The following is a 17,506-nucleotide window of genomic DNA, read 5'->3' on the forward strand; positions in this document are numbered from 1 at the left end:
CTAAGTCGTGTCACCCGGGTCAGGATATTCTTCAATGCTGTTTAGCAAACCAACTATCTTTAGTCTATGCCAGTAGCAAAGGATTTCCAGAATGCAGCTTCACTGTTAAATTTCAGCTGAGGGCTCCCTATTACTCTTCTGGAACCCAGAGACCAGCAGGATTATAGAGGAAAAGAACTAAGGTGATTCAGTTCTCTTAAAAGTAGTTGAATCTACTAAAGGTAATGTCTACCATCTCAGACCTCTGCCATCGGGAGTGCTGAGACTGCTGTGTGTGCTTATTTGTGGAGTAGCTGAATAAAATCGGGCAGCTAAATTCTTCAGTTCCATGTGCCTAAGTAAAAAAAAAACAACAGCAAAATATTTTAAATTGACTTGCAGAAAAGTAGAAGCAGCCCTGTGTGGTGTTTTTGTAAAGAAGTGGTGTTTCCCCACCAAGCACATGACATCCAGTTCTTTTTGTCAATCACATTGTATGAAGCAGAAAAGGAAGAATTGCTTTGCATGGTCTCACTTGAGATGGTCTCATTCGAACTGGTGTAAGAATCTTGACTTTTTTACATTTGGAAATATCAAATAAAAATGGAAACATAATCTGTGTGGGTTTATTTTTTAGCATAAGAGCTTTCAAAGTTAGCTTTCTGAAATTTAGGGCCAGGTGCATGCTTTACCCAGGAGGCTAGAGAGGAGGCTTATGTTAAAAGGGCTGGCTGTTCTTTGAAAGGATCTGACTTTGGATCCCAGAACCCACGAGAGGCTCATAACCTCCTCTAACTCCAGCTCCAGGGGATCTGATACATTCTTTTGGCCTCCAGACAACCGCACACAAACCATACACAGACAAGTGTATCCATAAAGTAACCACCCAGGCAAAGCTACACTCGCTGTTCAGAATCCATCATACAATGTTCGTTCAACTACTCAACCATCCATACCTCCATTGGAGAACCTGCGTGGCGTTCTACAGTAAAACCTTCACCACCATCCATTGGCCCTCACATACAAAACTCTTGTCTTCATTTATGACTAACTGGGATTGGTGACTTAAAAGGAGCTATCATTTAAATGTTGCCAATCTTTTTTAGTCTCACAGTAAGTATGTTAATAACCAAAACTAGAAAAATCATTAGGACATTCCTTACTATAACCAACATTTTTAAAACACAAAGAAGTGTATGGCCTGTGATTAAAGATAGCAGTTTGGGCTGGGTGTGGTGGGCAGCACATGCCTTTAATCCCAGCTCTGGGAAGCTGTACTGGGAAAGCAGAGGTACATAGATCTGAGTTCAAGGTTAGCCTGGTCTAGGTAGAGTTCCAGTATAGCCAGGACTATATAAAGAGACCCTGTCTCAAGAACTTCAAGCCTGGCAGTGTTAGTGAACACCTTTAATCCCAGCACTCAGGAGGCAGAGGCAGGCAGATCTCGGGAGTTTGAGACCAGTCTGGACAACTTCAGTGACTTCCAGAACAGCCATGGCTACACAGAGATCATAAATGCCTATAAATCTGGGGGGGGGGGGGGGGCACACGCACAGACAGCAGATTAATGTGGCCTGTGGGCAGGCACCTACTTACACTTATGCACGTGTCTATACACACATCATTAAATCTTAGTGAGATAGTCCAGACAGTAATGTGTTTGCTAAGCAAACATGGGACCCAAGTTCTATCCCCACTTTTCACTTTTTGTGAAAAGTCAAGCTGTGATGGTAATCCCAGCATGGGAACACATGATTCCTTAGGGTTCATGGGCCAGCCACGCTGGGCTAGGCTAGTAACAGCCTGTCTCCAAAAACAGTAGAAAGCAACTAAGTAGGAACAAAACCTAGGGTTGTCCTCCAACCTCCCCAAAGTCCTCTATGAACCTGACCCTGAAGAATTTCTGGATGGACCAGGCATGGTAGTGCATACCTTTGATCCCAGCAGTCAAGACGCAGGTAAATCTAGCCAGGGCTACAGAGACATCTCAGAATCTTTGCAGTCACGAGGGATGGAATTCTATAAAGCATCACCTGTTCATGCCTTACCCAGCTAGCACCCCTGGTGGCAGTTTCCTTGACAAGGAGCCCTAATGCACTTAGGAGCTCACCTTTAGAGATTCCTAAAATTCACTAGCCAAAAGAACATTCCTAAAATTCATTTTTATAGCATTTTTTTTTTCATTTCTTGTGTAGACTTCAAGGAGTACTTAAAAAACAAACGAACATGGTCCCTTAGCAAAATGTAATATGGACCTCCCAGAAAAATCAAGCTGTAAGTTAGAAGTAATCTGCTGAGGCTGAAGAGGCGGGTTCTATTCCTTGTGCCCATACAGTGGCTTAAGGGATCCAAGGAGAGCAACCACAGACATGGTGCTCATGCAAGCCAAACACCCACACGTAACATTAAAAACAAAAAAAGGTTTCTCCCAGGTTTTTTTTTGAGACAGGATCTTCCTTGAAATAGTCCTGACTTCCTAGAACTGTAGACCAGGGTAGCCTTGAACTCGAGATTGCCTGCCTTTGCCTCCTGATGACAGAAGGCATGAGTCACCAAGCCCAGCTTCTCCATTTTTTTTTTTTTTTTTTTTTCGAGACAGGGTTTCTCTGTGTAGCTTTGCGCCTCTCCTGGAACTCACTTGGTAGCCCAGGCTGGCCTCGAACTCACAGAGATCCGCCTGGCTCTGCCTCCCGAGTGCTGGGATTAAAGGCGTGCGCCACCACTGCCCGGCAGCTTCTCCATTTCTTAATACCTTCCAGGCCAATGTCATTGGCTAAATTCCAGCAATGACAGGGTCCTCAAGGCCTGTGTTAAGTTTGTGAGGTTACATATCTTTCAAAAGACTTTGTCCTATATACAAGTGGTTGACAGGGCTAGAATAAAGATCAGGGGCAGAACTTGCCTGAACATGTGCAAGAAGGTTCTGGGTTCAACCCCCAGTACCACCACAAAAATATGTAGTGGGAAAGGCTAATTCTTAGCACAACTACTACTCCAGCATCAGTAATATCAGTGACTGCAGAGTGAAGGAAATAGACAAATTATCACATCCAATTGGTATAGATTTTTATTATTTATACTTCTTTGAAATTATTACATTCAACATGTTTTCCTTGTTACTTAAAATATAAACCCTGATATAGTTCCTTAGGATAGGCAGCATGCTTCAAAGCTAAACAAAATGTTACCAAACCCCAGAATACATTCCAATATTACATATTTCTTATGGAATACCCAATTTTCCATCTTTTATAATTTGTATGTGGACAGCCTTCTTATATTGTGTTCCTAAAACTCTGCTACTGATGTAGTTAGTCACCGAATGAACATTCCTAAACCATCAGAATGTCCTACAGCACCACTTAGGTCTACCTGGATGGCTGGACTCACGCTACCTTACAGGACACCAGATGTTCTTCCCCACCCTCTTGAGAAATGCTAACCACAGCATCTGTGGTTTTAATATACCAATTTGCAATGAGGCTTATCTTTAAAGTACATTCCTGATCTAGTGTAAGGTTTTCAGCATTATAGACAGAAAGCCTAAGATCTGAGAGAACCAAGAATAACTAGTCTCACAGTGAGTGGAAGTGAATCACAGCAAAATAGAGCAGAACAAAAGCATTCAAACCACAAAGCTCAAATTGACACCTGAGGGCAGTGGTTCTCAACCTCTAAGCTGCAACCCCTTTGGGGGTCCAAACATCACGGTTCATAACAGTAACAGAATTAGAGTTATGAAGTAGCAGCGAAAATGTGATGGTTGGGGGTCCCCAAAACATGAGAACTGTATCAAAGGGTCACAGCATTAAGATGGTTGAGAACCACTGCTCTAGGGCGTCAGAACTGAATTCAAGATGTCAATTGGAGTTTGGATCTCCTCTCACTGGGCTCTGTATGCACTGTCTGGAGGCTGGAGGTGTCTGTCTGGCCTTTCCAGCACTTCCTTTCTCCAGGACAAGAGCTGCAACTATTGTGCTGTGCCTCATGCCTAAAATGGCTATTCATTCACATCCACAGCCAGTTATTAGGCAAATATTCAAATACTTTTGTCAAATTAATTTTCTTCCTTCATCTGGGGCTACAAAGTCAAAGGTTTATAAGAAAACAGGACCACATACACGACCAGGTAGGCTGAGCATGACTCCCACCATTCCAACAGAAAGAGAATGATACAGAATGTCATACTTTGTCTGCAACTCAGTTCCTGTCAGTAGGTTCCCAGGCTACAGTGTGTCTCAATCTACTGCTGCCATATCTTCAGATCATTCAAATGTTACCAGCTGTCGTGGTGGGAATATCCCGCCAAATACTGCCACGTAACTCCAACTGCTTTTAATCAAGGAAACCATGGGCCAGATGCAGTTGCTAGGATTCAACCTTTACCTTGACATGTTGTTTCTCCAAGTCTTTTAGGAGGAGTCCAGGCATATATAATGTTTTTTTCCCAACTGGTTGAGTGTAAGCCTCATCAAAACAAAATTTAAAAAAAAAAAAAAAAAAGTGATGCCATGAAATCAGGAAATGGTAATGTAAGCTGGGAAACTAAAACCGCAGTGCACACTAGAACCCCATGTGTGGGGTAACCTGTAAGTACTGTGTGACACCAGCCATAACCAGCAGCCTACTGGCTTTTAGGAAGTAATGCTGCCCAATGGCTAAATACTTCAAGTCCTGTGAATTTTTTTTTTTTAAATGAGAATTTTTTTGGCTGTGGCCAAAGATGCCCTCTGCCCAAGAATTGTAACAACTGCTGATAGTTTTAAAATGTACAGTATCAGGTAGGGCCATTAGCAATTTTATTCTAAACTTAATATTTGTTAACAAAATGCATTTATTTGGAAGGATCCAGTTACCAGTCACCAAAAGCTCTTACATGTTGAAAATGTAATTTTAATAGATAATTCTTCATTTTACATAGGAACACAATGAAATATACCACACCCTGAAGAAACTCCAGAAGTTCTTCTGCAGTGAGGAAAACGCAGACGGGTTACAGTATCCACTGTAGGAGACAGATTCCTGACCATGAGGTCAGCACTCACACGGACAGGACTTCAATGTAATGAGAACCAGAAAGTCAGGTGGAAAAGGGGAAAAGGACAGCTTCACATGGGAAGAGAAGAGTAATTCTTTAGTAATTAACACCAAAGTAAAGGATAAAAGGAGCAGCTGGCCATGGTGGCCTTTATAATCCTAGCAGAGGCAACAGGATCTCCAAGGTGGAGGCCAGCCTGGTCTCTACAGTGAGTTCCATAGGTTACTCTATAGTGAGTTCCATAGGTTACATAGTTCCCGAGGTTACATAGAAACACGCACACAACCCCTCAAGAAAAAAAAGGAGAGAAGGGATTCTCATAGCAAACCCTTGGGAGGGGAGAGCAATACACTGGAGCTGGAGAGCTGGCAACTTTCCTGTAAGCCAGTTGCTTGGGATTTACAATGTCTGCAAGGAAGAGAGACTCAAAACGGCCTCCACAAACCTCCACTGGTTTCCTAGCAGCACAAACACCACACATGAGTTTTCAGACAAGAACCAAGAGAAAAGTCATAACCTACATCTGAGGCTCAAATGTGGACATGTGAGAGTCCTCTATGACCCCACCTGTCCTTTTCATTGTGGCTGTCAGGTATGATCAACTTTCACACATTTGGGCAAGACACCAAGGATCACCTAATTAAATCAAGTAACATTTATTTAAAATTTCTAGGAGGTTAAAAAAAGGGGGATGAGGGGACAGATACTGATGCTTCATGCATGCTCAGCCAGTTTATAAATACTCACTCAGTAAAATCCTAACACAAATCTGCATCAATGAAACAAACTGGTCAAATTCTCCTCTTGCCAATCCATTTGTCAGATGGCGAGGACCAAAACAGAATGTTCCATCGTTTTCATTTTAAATACGATTGTCACATGGGGAAAGCGAAGTAAACACAGTAAAATAAACTGTACAAAGGCAAAGGAGAATAACAAAAAATACTTTACTAAAACATAAGATTTACAGAAGTTTCCAGACAAGCCATACAAAATGGTCACAAGCTTTTGTTTCTTCGTGGGGGGGGGGGGGGGGAGGGGGCAGAGAATCTACACTCGACAGCAAAGTCACAATGTTATTAGTGAGGGCTGTGATGTTTATTTAATGTTCCCATTTTGGTTCAGACAATCGAGCTTGTCCATCTACAGTGTCTAAAGTTAGACTTGGCTAGAGAGCATATTCTAAAAAACTGGTTAGCTGCATTTAACCACTGTAATTAGATCCCATAAGAGGGGGAGGGGGAAAGGAGACCATAAAATTAAAATAAAACTACTTTCCCCCTAAACATAAAATAAAAACACCCATACCCCCGGCAGCTAATCCTGACAACTACCTTCATTCACAGTGCTTTGTACTTAAACCATGATGGGGAAACGAACCCAAGCAGAGTCACTGCTTTCAACATTTCACAACAACCCAGATGATACTTCTAGCCTCTGCTCATGCTTTACAACAGTGAATCAGGACAAGACAGAGATTTGCTAATGTGCATGTAATCACCAAAGATGAGGATGCCTGGGCTTTTATTCTGTAATGTTTCTAAGACTGTGTCCATTAAATGCAAACAAAAAAAGGAAGAGTCTTGGCAGAACAGGAGAAGTGATGTACACTCGATGATCTGATCGACTTAAATATTATTCATGGCATATAGCCTAGTCCATGCTCTCGCTGTAGATAGAAACAAATACGCAATTGTTAGTTTACTGAGTCATTAGATTTCTTTCCAAACACCAAAAAGAGCAAACAAACACCATTTGTGGAAATGCTAACTATATATACCCTCCTAAATTCAGAGCCTCTCCTATAAACTGGATCAGATCATTTTCTGAATGTCTTATTACCAAAACAGGACAACTAATTAGAAAGGGGTTTTGTTTGTTTTCTAAGGTTCTCACTATTTAGACCAGACTAGCTTCAAACCTTTCATAAAATTCTAGACATGGACAAAGTTTTATCTTTCACTTCTGAATAGGTGATTATGTTCCTCTCTGATTTTGTTGTGACCGTAGCAGGAAGATGCTTGTTGATTCTACACTCTACAAACTGCTATATACATTAAATGGACCATAAAAACAGTACGAACAGTTGCAAGTTTTCCAGTCTCTTCCCATGCTGCTAGTACAGTAGATACTCATTGTTAGATCCATGTGGTTAAACCCACAGTGCAAGATCTCCTTTTCTAGATTATTTTTAATCTGAGCTCACTTGAAAAAACAACAACAACAAACAAACAAATGGTAACAGACTTGTTTTGAAAAGCAGAAGCAGACAAAGAATAAGTATGCAGTACCTGTTTCTATGGCTTGGGCTTCATTGGTCTTCCACTGCTCAGCTACATCATTTGCTAATGGATCATCTGGATTAGGAGCACTTAACAAAGCCTGGATTGATAGCAGAACTGTGCGGATCTGCAGTGCTGGGGACCACTTATCTATGAAGGTAACAGGTCCAGTATGATATGATGAAGCATGAAAACACAGGCCCAGACTGAACTTCCCTCCCCCACACTGGTGTTAGCATAAGATGAGATTACAATGTTTACATCTAAATATGGAATGCTTAAGAAAGAAAGACACACTCATATAGCGTAGGTGACAGACAACACTTACCTTTCAAAATATCTAAACATATTCTTCCCAACTTGTCTACATTAGGATGATAAATTTTGGTCATGAAACGTACTTTAGGTGCTGCCATTGGGTATTCTTCTGGAAGGAATAGTTCAAGTTTAAAAGTCCCTCCCTCAAAGGGGGAATCCTGGGGGCCAGCAATGACCACATGGAAATAACGGGCGTTGCTCTCATCTGGTTCTGCTTTAATGCCAGGAACTGGTTCAGCCAGCAAACGCTGGGTTTCCTACAACAGAAAAACACACACACTTGTGAAATACATGTCATCTCACTAAACATCAAAATTAAAATTACAAGTTCATCTTTTTAATTAGATAAAACAGAATCTCTCAATGATACATAAGTTAGCCAATCAAAAGTAAAATTCAAAGAATGTTTATTTGACGTCCAAACCATGCCAAAATATGACACACATATGCACAAATACCCCCCAAATAATAAAATACTAAATGCTAAAAAGACTGTTAACATTGGGCATAATGGTGCACGTCTTTAATCCCAGCACTAGGGAGCAGATGGAGATGGATCTCTGTGAGTTTGAGACCAGCCTGGTCTACAGAGTGAGTTCCAGGACAGCCAGGGATGAAATTAAGAAAACCGATTTTACATTCATGTAAAAGAAAAGAAAAATGACACCAGGATTGCCACAATGGGTAAGGCAACTTGTTCTAAACTTTACTAAAACCTAAGCCACTAAACTCTACCTTTCTAAAAAATTTGGTTACTCTTCGCATTCAAGGGTGGCTTAGGTCTAGAGTACTCAAAGATATCAAAATCTCTGGATGCTGAAGTCTCTTACATAAAATAGTACAGTGTATTTACAGTACAGAATCTTCTTGTGTATTTCAAACCACCTCTAGATGACTTGTAGTGCCTTCTACAATGTGGATGTCATGTAAGTAGCTAATACAAATTAAGCAATAATGACAAAATTCTTTATACGTTCAATAAAGACACACTTTCCTCCCATAGGGTTTGTCCATCTTCATCTAATGGAACCCAAAACACAGAGGGCTAACTATAAGGAAGGATTGGAGATGGCAATTAGGTGTGGTGGCCGAAGCACACCCTTGGATCCCAGTGCTTAGACCGAGGCAGGCAGGTCTCTTGAGTTCAAGATCAGCCAGACCTAGAGAGTACAATCCTATCTCTGGAGGGAGAGACAAGAACATGTCTAGGGCACCTAAAGGAATGGAGGAAGGCAGAGTGCGTTGGCCACGCTGACAGGCCTAAAACTGACACTCTGTGAAGGGCCTTTAATGCTCCCCGCCCCCCCAAAAAAAATCATACCACATTCTGTTTTCCATGACTATTGAAACCTTAAAATAGTCATCCTCATCCCTGCTTCCTACTTGACGAGAAGGCAAACCTCTTCTAAGTTTCCATGATGGCTTCTGCACACATACCCATGTGCTGCTGGGCTGCTTCTCACTTCTTACTCTAACTACCAGAGCACTTGACCAAGGCCACCCTCTCCACCTGAGCACAGCTCTTTCCTCCCCTCCACAAGAACACTGCTCCACCATCTCAGAATCAGTTCTCTCCTTTCTGACCTCTCCTCCAACCATTCCAACGTTAGGGTAGTGTTCCTGGGGGGAGGAGGAGGAGGGAGAGGAGGAGGTGGAGGAGGAGGAGGAGGAGGAGGAGACAAGGCTGGCTCTCGTACAGCAGACTGTTGGAAAGTGCAGCCACTCCACAAGCTTCGCATCTTCTGCACATGACCACTTACTTCCCTTCCAGCCTCTCTGCCATGTCGTGATAGAGTGGGAAAGGTCCTCATGAGAAGCAAAAAGCTGCCTGACCTTACACTTTCAGCCTAAGTGTGAGCTAAAACTCTTCCTTTCAAGTACCCACCTTTAACACTTGAGTACAATGGGGGGAAAAATGGACTAACCCAGCAGCCCCAACTCAACTTTCTGATCTTTCCCACCCCCAAAGTTTCCTGTCTGTTAATCCATCTCTTCCTGTAGGCTAAATATCTAACTTGATGTTAAAAAAAAAAAAAAAAAAAAAAACTGTTTGGAAAACTCCCAAGTCTCACTGGGGTAATGCTCAGGGACAAGATTATGCGTGTGCCCGGCCCTTGGTTGGATCCCCAGCAAAGACAGAAAAGGTTCCAGAAGTCTGCCCATGACTATACTGCTTCTCCCCACTCCTGCACCCCTGCTCAAGCCTCCACCAGCTCTCAAATGGCAGACTAAAATAACCTAACATACTCTCCCCGGCTTGACCTCGACCTTGCTATCTTTTACTCTCTGGGTCTACCTTCCATGTATATTTAAAGTCCAAGCCTTGCAATGGACTGCTGCACTCTGCTGCTTTTCCAGTTCCCCTTCAGCTCTCCTCCACACCAACCTCTGTTCAATCCTAGTTCACTTCCTTACAGTCTCTCAACCTGCTAGGCATACTTCCTTCCACTTCAGAGACTCCACCTGCTCCTTTCCCCGGGAACATTCAACTAGGAAAAACAAGACAAGAGCCTGGCCTTTATTTTAAAGGGGAAAAAAAGAAATAGTAAAGAGTATTAGGAGCAAGGAAATGAAAGGGAACTAGGTGGTAACATTTCTTCTATTTGGGCCTTTCCTCCACTTTGGTTTATCCCGTTTCCATGAAGAGGGAAGCTGGAGGAGGAGGACAGGGTTGAAAAATCTACGTCACCACTCTCCGATTATACACAGTAGCAGCTACTTAACGCTCTAACAAGCTACCGAGAGTCCCTCCAACATCAGAGCCTAAAATAGCTCCTAAATACTCCTCATCTTCGCCAGACGCCACAGTCACACATCTGCCATCAGTTTACCTACCCTTAGTTAGGCACCCTTCCCCAAGAATGCGTAAGTGGGGTGTGTGGTGTATGCCTGCAGTCTTGGCACTTGGACGGCTAAGGCAAGAAGGTAGCATTGCATTCAAGGCTGCCCTGGGCTGTGTACTGAGTTCCAGGCCAGCTACACAGCAAGACTCTGTCTCAAAAACCAAAAGTACGTACTACTGACCTAATCGATCACAAGATTTCACTGGAACATACACTGTGGGTAAGTTTTTAGATGCACAAACCATCCCTTCTCAGGTTGTCTTGAATTTCCCAAACTCAGCATAAGTGTCAGACTAAAGCAAGGCTCTGACACCAGTGCCTGAGACTCTTACCACAGAAGAAAAAGGAAACATGGGGTAGGAAACAACCTCTCTTGCTATCAAACACATGGTCAACTGTCCCGCCGTACCTTCAGGTTTTATGGTGGTTCTTTATCAGAAAGGCAGTGAGGTGCAGTCTGGTTACTTTAAGTGATAAAGATGCAATTCCTACTCTTCTTCACTTGCCCACCTGTCTCTGAGCAAGCCTCATCTCTGTATTCATGCAGTTATGGTACTCTCCCCTCCTAGTCAATTGTCTTCCCACAGCTGCAGTTATCCTCGGTCAACCTCAATCAAAAACTGTTAGTTGATGGGCCAGCGAGATGGTCTAGCAGGTAAAGCTTGCCATACAACCCTGACAGCCGGAGTTCTGTCACTGAAGCCCTCGGACCTCTACACAGGCACCATGGTGCAGGAATCCCCCCTCCCACCCCTCTTTCATACTCACATAAAACAATTAAGAATAATTCCTAAAATAGTAAATGGAAAATTCCTAAGTAAAAGACTGATTTATAAGGTTGTTTGTCTGTTGTTGGGGTCTTTTTGTTTGGGTTTGGTTTTTAGACAGGGTCTTGACAACTCAGGATGACCTGGAGCTCACTATATAGAGCCGCTGGCCTCAAACTCAAGAGACTGACCTGCCTCCACCACCACCAGAGTGCTAGAATCAAAGGCCGTGCCACCACTCCTGACTCTGACTTATGAATTTTAAACTGTGCTCTTTTCTATCCCTTTAACAGTGGTTCTCAACCTGTGAGTAGCAACAATGGAAACCTCTATCTCCAAAAACATTTACATGATTCATAACAGTCACAAAATGACAGTTATGAAGTAGCAACAAAACTAACTTTGTGGTTGGAGTCACCACACATGAGGAACTGTAGTAAAGGGTCTCAGTATTAGGAAGGGTGAGCTTAGCACGATGATCTTTTCACCTAGCTGTAGCCAGCACTTGGAAGCAGAGGCAAGACAATTACAAGTCCCAGGTCATCCTTAGCTACGTGAGACCTTGCCCCAGCATGGGGGTGTAGGAATGGGGAAAGCATTGACAGTCAAAGTTCTTGATTTCAGTAATTTTTTTAGAGGTGTGGAAATTGCTTAAATGCATTTTCTGCAGAGCACACCTTTAACCCCAGCACCAAAGACAGTGGCAGGCACATCATTGTGAGTTCTAGGCCAGCCAAAGCTACAAAGTGAGATTGTTTAAAAAAAAAAAATCTATAGATAAATTATAAAAGAAAAGGAAATTTGCCAAGTTTCCTGTCATACTTCATGAGAGGAAAAGTTGCAATATTTAAGATGCACATATGAAATGAAATTTACACATGTATGTGTACAAAATACTGTGGTATTTTATACTGAAATACATAACAACACTGAGATACATGGGCAACCCAACACACACAAACATATTTTTAAAAATAGTGTTTTTATTTTGTTTCATTTTGAGACAGGGTCTTTCTTATGTAGACCAAGTTGGCCTCTAATTCACAGAAATCAACCTGCTTTGGCCTCCCAAGTGCTGGGATTAAAACTGGTGCACAATGTTAAAAACATGTTTACTTTGAAAGTCAGAGAGACAATCTGTGGAGGTTGATTCTTTCCTTCCACCATGTGGGTCCCAAGGACAGAACTCAGATATCAGTCAAGTGCCTCTACCAGCTAAGTCAACATACACACACACATAACTCAGTGTTCTTAGAACAGTAATTTATTTTCACCCAATTATACTCAAAATATTATCAACATGCTGTTAGTATAAAATAACTAACAGAATAGTTTAGCTCTTTTTTCATACCAAGCCTTCACAAATCCAGGTTTTAATTTACACTAAGCACATATATCAATTCAAACTAGCCACTTCTCAACTGTTCTTTAGCCACAAGATGCTATCTATCATCTAGAGTAAAAAAAAAAAAAAAAAAAACCACCAAGGTCATCTTTTTTTTTTGGGGGGGGGGGGTTGAGACAGGGTTTCTCTGTGTAGTTTTGGTGCCTGTCCTGGATCTTGCTCTGTAAACCAGGGTAGCCTCGAACTCAGAGATCCACCTGGCTCTGCCCCCCAAGTGCTGGTATTAAAGGCGTGCACCACCACCGCCCGGCCCAAGGTAATCTTATTACTGACATGTCGTTAAGAACAAATCAACTTGGGGCTGGAGCGATGGCTCAGTGGTTAAGAGCACTGGCTGCTCTTCCAGAAGACCGGGATTCAATTCCCAGCACCCACATGGCAGCTTACAACTGTCTGTAACTCCAGTTCTCCAGGGGATCTGGCATCTTCACACCAACGCACATAAAATAAATAAATAAATAAAAAGCATAAAAATATAAGTGGGTAAATTTTTATAGAGAAACTTTGAACTATCACTGTTTTCCCTTGAACATTAATCTGTAAGTAATACAGGTTGCCAGAGTCAGGAGTGCTGTTTGCTACAGTCAACACTGTGTACAAAAACGACACACAACAAAAAGGCAACCACAGCAAATAGTGGTTAATCACCAAGAAACAATTTTAATTCTTCCAGTGAACACCGCCCTCTAGTGGACAGACAGCAACAGATGAAACAAAAACACAAACTACCCTTTAAGAGTTCATTACTTCATCCCGGTAGCTGGCCCTTCCGCTTTGCTTTTCAAATTGCAGCACATGGTCACTTCTCTAAGCTAAGGTTAGCTCTGACGTAAGTATGTCCTTAAAGGGGCCCATTCTGATCTGGATTTCAAATGCAACTTTACGAGGTTAAGAAAGCTAATGCAAGGAATCGGGAAAACTAGGCTACCCCGCAACTCCCTGTATTCTATTGCCTTCTGTAACCCCGGACAAGCCACTGGCCCCATAGGCACCTCCTGAATATGCTTATCCTAAAGCCAAAAGATGATGGTTCTCCACACACTCCCCCTTCTCCTCTACCCCCGGAGAGTTCCAAGACTAAGTACCAAGGACTAAATCTGAGATTTTTAATCTTGTATTATAAAGCCTTTTGAGAAAAGCTCCATCTGGAGGCTGAAGATGTGGCTTGTTGGCCCAGTGCCTGCACAGCATGCGGTAAGCCATGAGGTCAATCCCAGGCATCACATACACCATGAGGGCAGAGGGGTCATCCTCAGCTATACAGTGAGCCTGGGCCAGTCTGGGATGGAGACGTCTGCAAGCAAACTTCCACAGAAATACAAAGGCTCCAGTACAACAACCAACGGCCCTGGCTTCACCCTAACAGTAAGTAGCAGGTAAGAAAAGTACTCTACTCCACTTAAGATTACTTTGCAATAGGTGGGGCCAGACGCTATTTATAGGTTAGAAATCTACACCCTAATTTTACCCCTCCCCATTAAACCAAATCAATACTTCTCTGTGAGGTTCAAAGAAAGAGAAATGGAGACTGGGGAAGGAGAAATTATGAAAGACCAAGTCTATATGATCAGGTTGTTTTCAGGTCTAAAACAGAAGAAAAAGCTCTCCTGTTTCCGCTTTCCTGTTCTCTACCATCACTCAAACTGGCAAGGGTTTTGTCACTTGCCAAACCCTTAACTATCTGATGACAAGAACCCCAGGTAGTAAATGACAGTGAGTACAAATAAATGCATGTGTCAACTGGTATCGCCTACCTCAAGACACATTTAAAGGCACATGTGGTGACTTCTGCCTGCAATCCCAGCTCTTGGGGAAGCTCAGGCATGAGGACCTGTGAGGCCAGCCTGAGTGGTCAAGGAGGGAGGAAGAAAGGAAAGCAGAGAGCAAGGAGCATTTAATCCAATCATTGCCAAGAAAAAAAACCCTAACATAATGTCCTTGTAAATTAGGTTTAATTTCTTTTTTTTTTTTTTTTGTTTTTTGTTTTTTGTTTTTTGTTTAAAGATTTATTTATTTATTTCTTTATCTATTTATTATGTATACAGTTTTCAGCCTGCATGTGTCCCTGCAGGCCAGAAGAGGGCACCAGATTTCATTACAAGTGGTTGTGAGCCACCATGTGGTTGCTGGGAATTGAACTCAGGACCTCTGGAAGCGCAGTTGGTAATCTTAACCACTGAGCCATCTCTCCAGCCCTAGGTTTAATTTCTTAATCTCCTTGTCTACCATCTCCCAATTCTGCCTCAACTAAACATGCCTAAACACATCTACTATTGTAGTTTACAGCCACACACAAACACACCTGTAGGCTCCATAAGGACAGGGATAATGCACTATTCCCAGATAAGAATGGATACAATGATCCATGCCAAATGTTGATCTAAGTGTTTCACATAAATTCACTCAATCCTCACACTCATTTAATAAATGAGGAACAAAGAGTAACTAACCAGTGAGACCCAAAACCAGGACACAGCAGAGCCAAGGCTTAGTCCAGGCTTTTTAATCTCAAGGGTACGACTGTGAACTGTAAAGGCCCAACTGGTCTGCTGGGGCAGCAAAGAGCATATGAGTTAGGAAGGGACTTTTTTCTGACCTTTGTAATCACTAGTTCACCAAAGAAGTAATTTAAACAACAATGCTACTTACCTCCTTTTTACTAAGAAGACACAATGAAAGTTTAAGAAACGAAATACAATAGACTGTTTCCAAAACAGAAGCTTAGGTCCAGGGACAGAGGAATAGAACAGAATGGGCCTGCTAACACCCAATAGTCCAGCTATTCCCACCAAACCTCAAAATGTAGAGTAGAGAATCAACAGCTAAGCTTGCCTAACCTGCAGACATGACAAGGTCACCCACCTGCACCATGTTTAAATCAGTGAGATGTAAAGCTTAACCCATGCAGGTGTCTTTGTTGAGAAAGTGGCAGCAGATGAAGTATAATAAGACTATAACCCTTGGGCCTGGAGAGATGGCTCAGCAGCTAAGAGCACTGGCTGCTCTTCCAGAGGACCCAGGTTCAATTCCCAACCTCCCACATGGCAGCTCACAACCATCTGTAACTGTGGTGCATGAACAAAACACTCATTAAGATAAATAAATACATCTTTAGAACAACAACGAAAGACTAACCCTCCATTACAAAGCCAATAAAGAAAGGGGCTAAAAACTGTTCCCTGCGTTCCATCAGGGCACCCACACTGGCAGTGCCTTAAATCTGCTGAGTCCCAGTGCTCTATTTCAAGTAGGAGTCTTTATTCCTCACTGTGAGAAAAGGACCTACCTTAGTAACAAGTATGCCAAGTTTCTAAAGCACTAATAGGAAATTCAACAAGCTGGCTTCCTTTTTAACTTGCACATCCAACATCCTGGAATAGTAGTAACTCAATAGGTAGGGCAAGAGACAAAGGGAGCTGTTCGTTAAATTGTATTTCTATGTGGCAAACTTAAATCCCATGTGACACATTAGCAAAACTGAACAATGTGAATTTCAGTTAAAAAAACATTCCCCAATCATTCATAATCTCCTTTGTTGGCTCATACCCTCCCCACTGTCTAGCCCTGGCTGTCCTAGAACTTGCTCTGTAGACCAGGCTAGCCTTGAGAACTACAGGGATGCATCTTCCTCTGCCTCCGGGTGCTGGGATTAAAGGCGTACCACCACTGTGCCTAGTTGACTCATATTTCTTTCCTTAATTAAGTTGAGCTGAGGCGCTAAGAATATGGAAATGTGAGGTTACTGCTGGAGAAGAGAAAAAATAAGGGCCACAGTGAGACTGCATGGCAACAGTCACGGCAATGAGGTTTGTAGCTATCCATAGTTCCTTTGGCCACTTCATAAACAAACATCCTTGTTTGGCAATCAGCACACACCCCTACACACACATAAACACACTCACCCACACACTTTTATGGATTCCATCACCCCCTCAATAGAAGTTGAAATATTAATTACTCACTTCTGGACACAATGGCACCCCCCTGTAATATCTAACACTTGGGTGTCAGAAGCAAAAGGATCAGGAGTTCAAAGTTAGCCTTTGCTACACAGCAAATTTAAGCCAACCTGGGCTATGTAAGATCCTGTCTTTTAAAAACAAAACAAACAACAGCAGCAAACACCTCTGTGTGTCGGAAGTTAAGACATCAAAAGAATCCATCCTAAAAAGGCAACCAATAGTGGAAGAGTCCTAACAGTAGCATCCTGTAATGGACAACAGCATCAGGAGCACACACAATGCAGAACATACTGTATACATCAACTCAATGAAACCACGTGGTCCAATTCTAAACCGTTACTAGCTCCTTGACTCTCCTGAAGATTGAGATACCTAATAATGCAACAGATGCTGTTCCTGCTTAAATTACCTAAAGCTGCATTGGTTGCTTGGTAACGAGATAGTCTAAAATTAGAGAAGTGAAAAGGGGACATGCTGGCTAGTTTTTTGTCAACTTGACACAAACGAGTTATCTGAGAAGAGGAACCTAAACTGAGAAACTGCCTCCATCAGACTGCCTGAAGGCAAATCTGTGGGGGCATTTTCTTGACTAATATTCAGGTGAGGAAGGCCTGGTCCCCTTGAGCGGGTGGGTAAATACCATCCCAGGTGGGTGGTCCTGGGCTGTATGAGAAAGCAAGCTGAGCAAACCATGGGAAGCGAGCCAGTAAGCAGTGTTCCTCCATGGTCCCCCTTTCCTCCTCAAGTTGCTTCTGGTCATGGTGTTCATCACACATGAGAAACCGAAGCAGGACAGGAGGTTTACGGACTGGGTGGAGTGAGGGGGATGAAGCACCCCTGTGGAGCTAGATTAAGTCAGTTATAACCTCTCAAAGACCTTCTACAGTTAATTTCTCTGAAGATAGTACTCAT

General features: G+C 42.6%; 1 protein-coding gene across 2 annotated transcripts in view; it reads right to left on the reverse strand.

The window, feature by feature from the left end:
* Nucleotides 1–6,524: 6,524 nt before the first annotated feature.
* Nucleotides 6,525–17,506, reverse strand: part of Ube2n (ubiquitin conjugating enzyme E2 N) — a 33,362-nt gene continuing 22,380 nt past the window's right edge. For both annotated transcript variants that reach the window (XM_059245673.1, XM_059245674.1), the window contains exons 2-4: nucleotides 7,628–7,874; nucleotides 7,309–7,449; nucleotides 6,525–6,686 (exon numbers count right to left, since the gene is read on the reverse strand). In XM_059245673.1, coding sequence (XP_059101656.1) covers nucleotides 6,646–6,686; nucleotides 7,309–7,449; nucleotides 7,628–7,874 — 429 coding nt within the window. In that variant the 3' untranslated portion in view covers nucleotides 6,525–6,645. The remainder of the gene's footprint in view (nucleotides 6,687–7,308; nucleotides 7,450–7,627; nucleotides 7,875–17,506) is intronic.

This window comes from Peromyscus eremicus, chromosome 18, assembly GCF_949786415.1.
Source record: "Peromyscus eremicus chromosome 18, PerEre_H2_v1, whole genome shotgun sequence".
NCBI lineage: Eukaryota > Metazoa > Chordata > Mammalia > Rodentia > Cricetidae > Peromyscus > Peromyscus eremicus.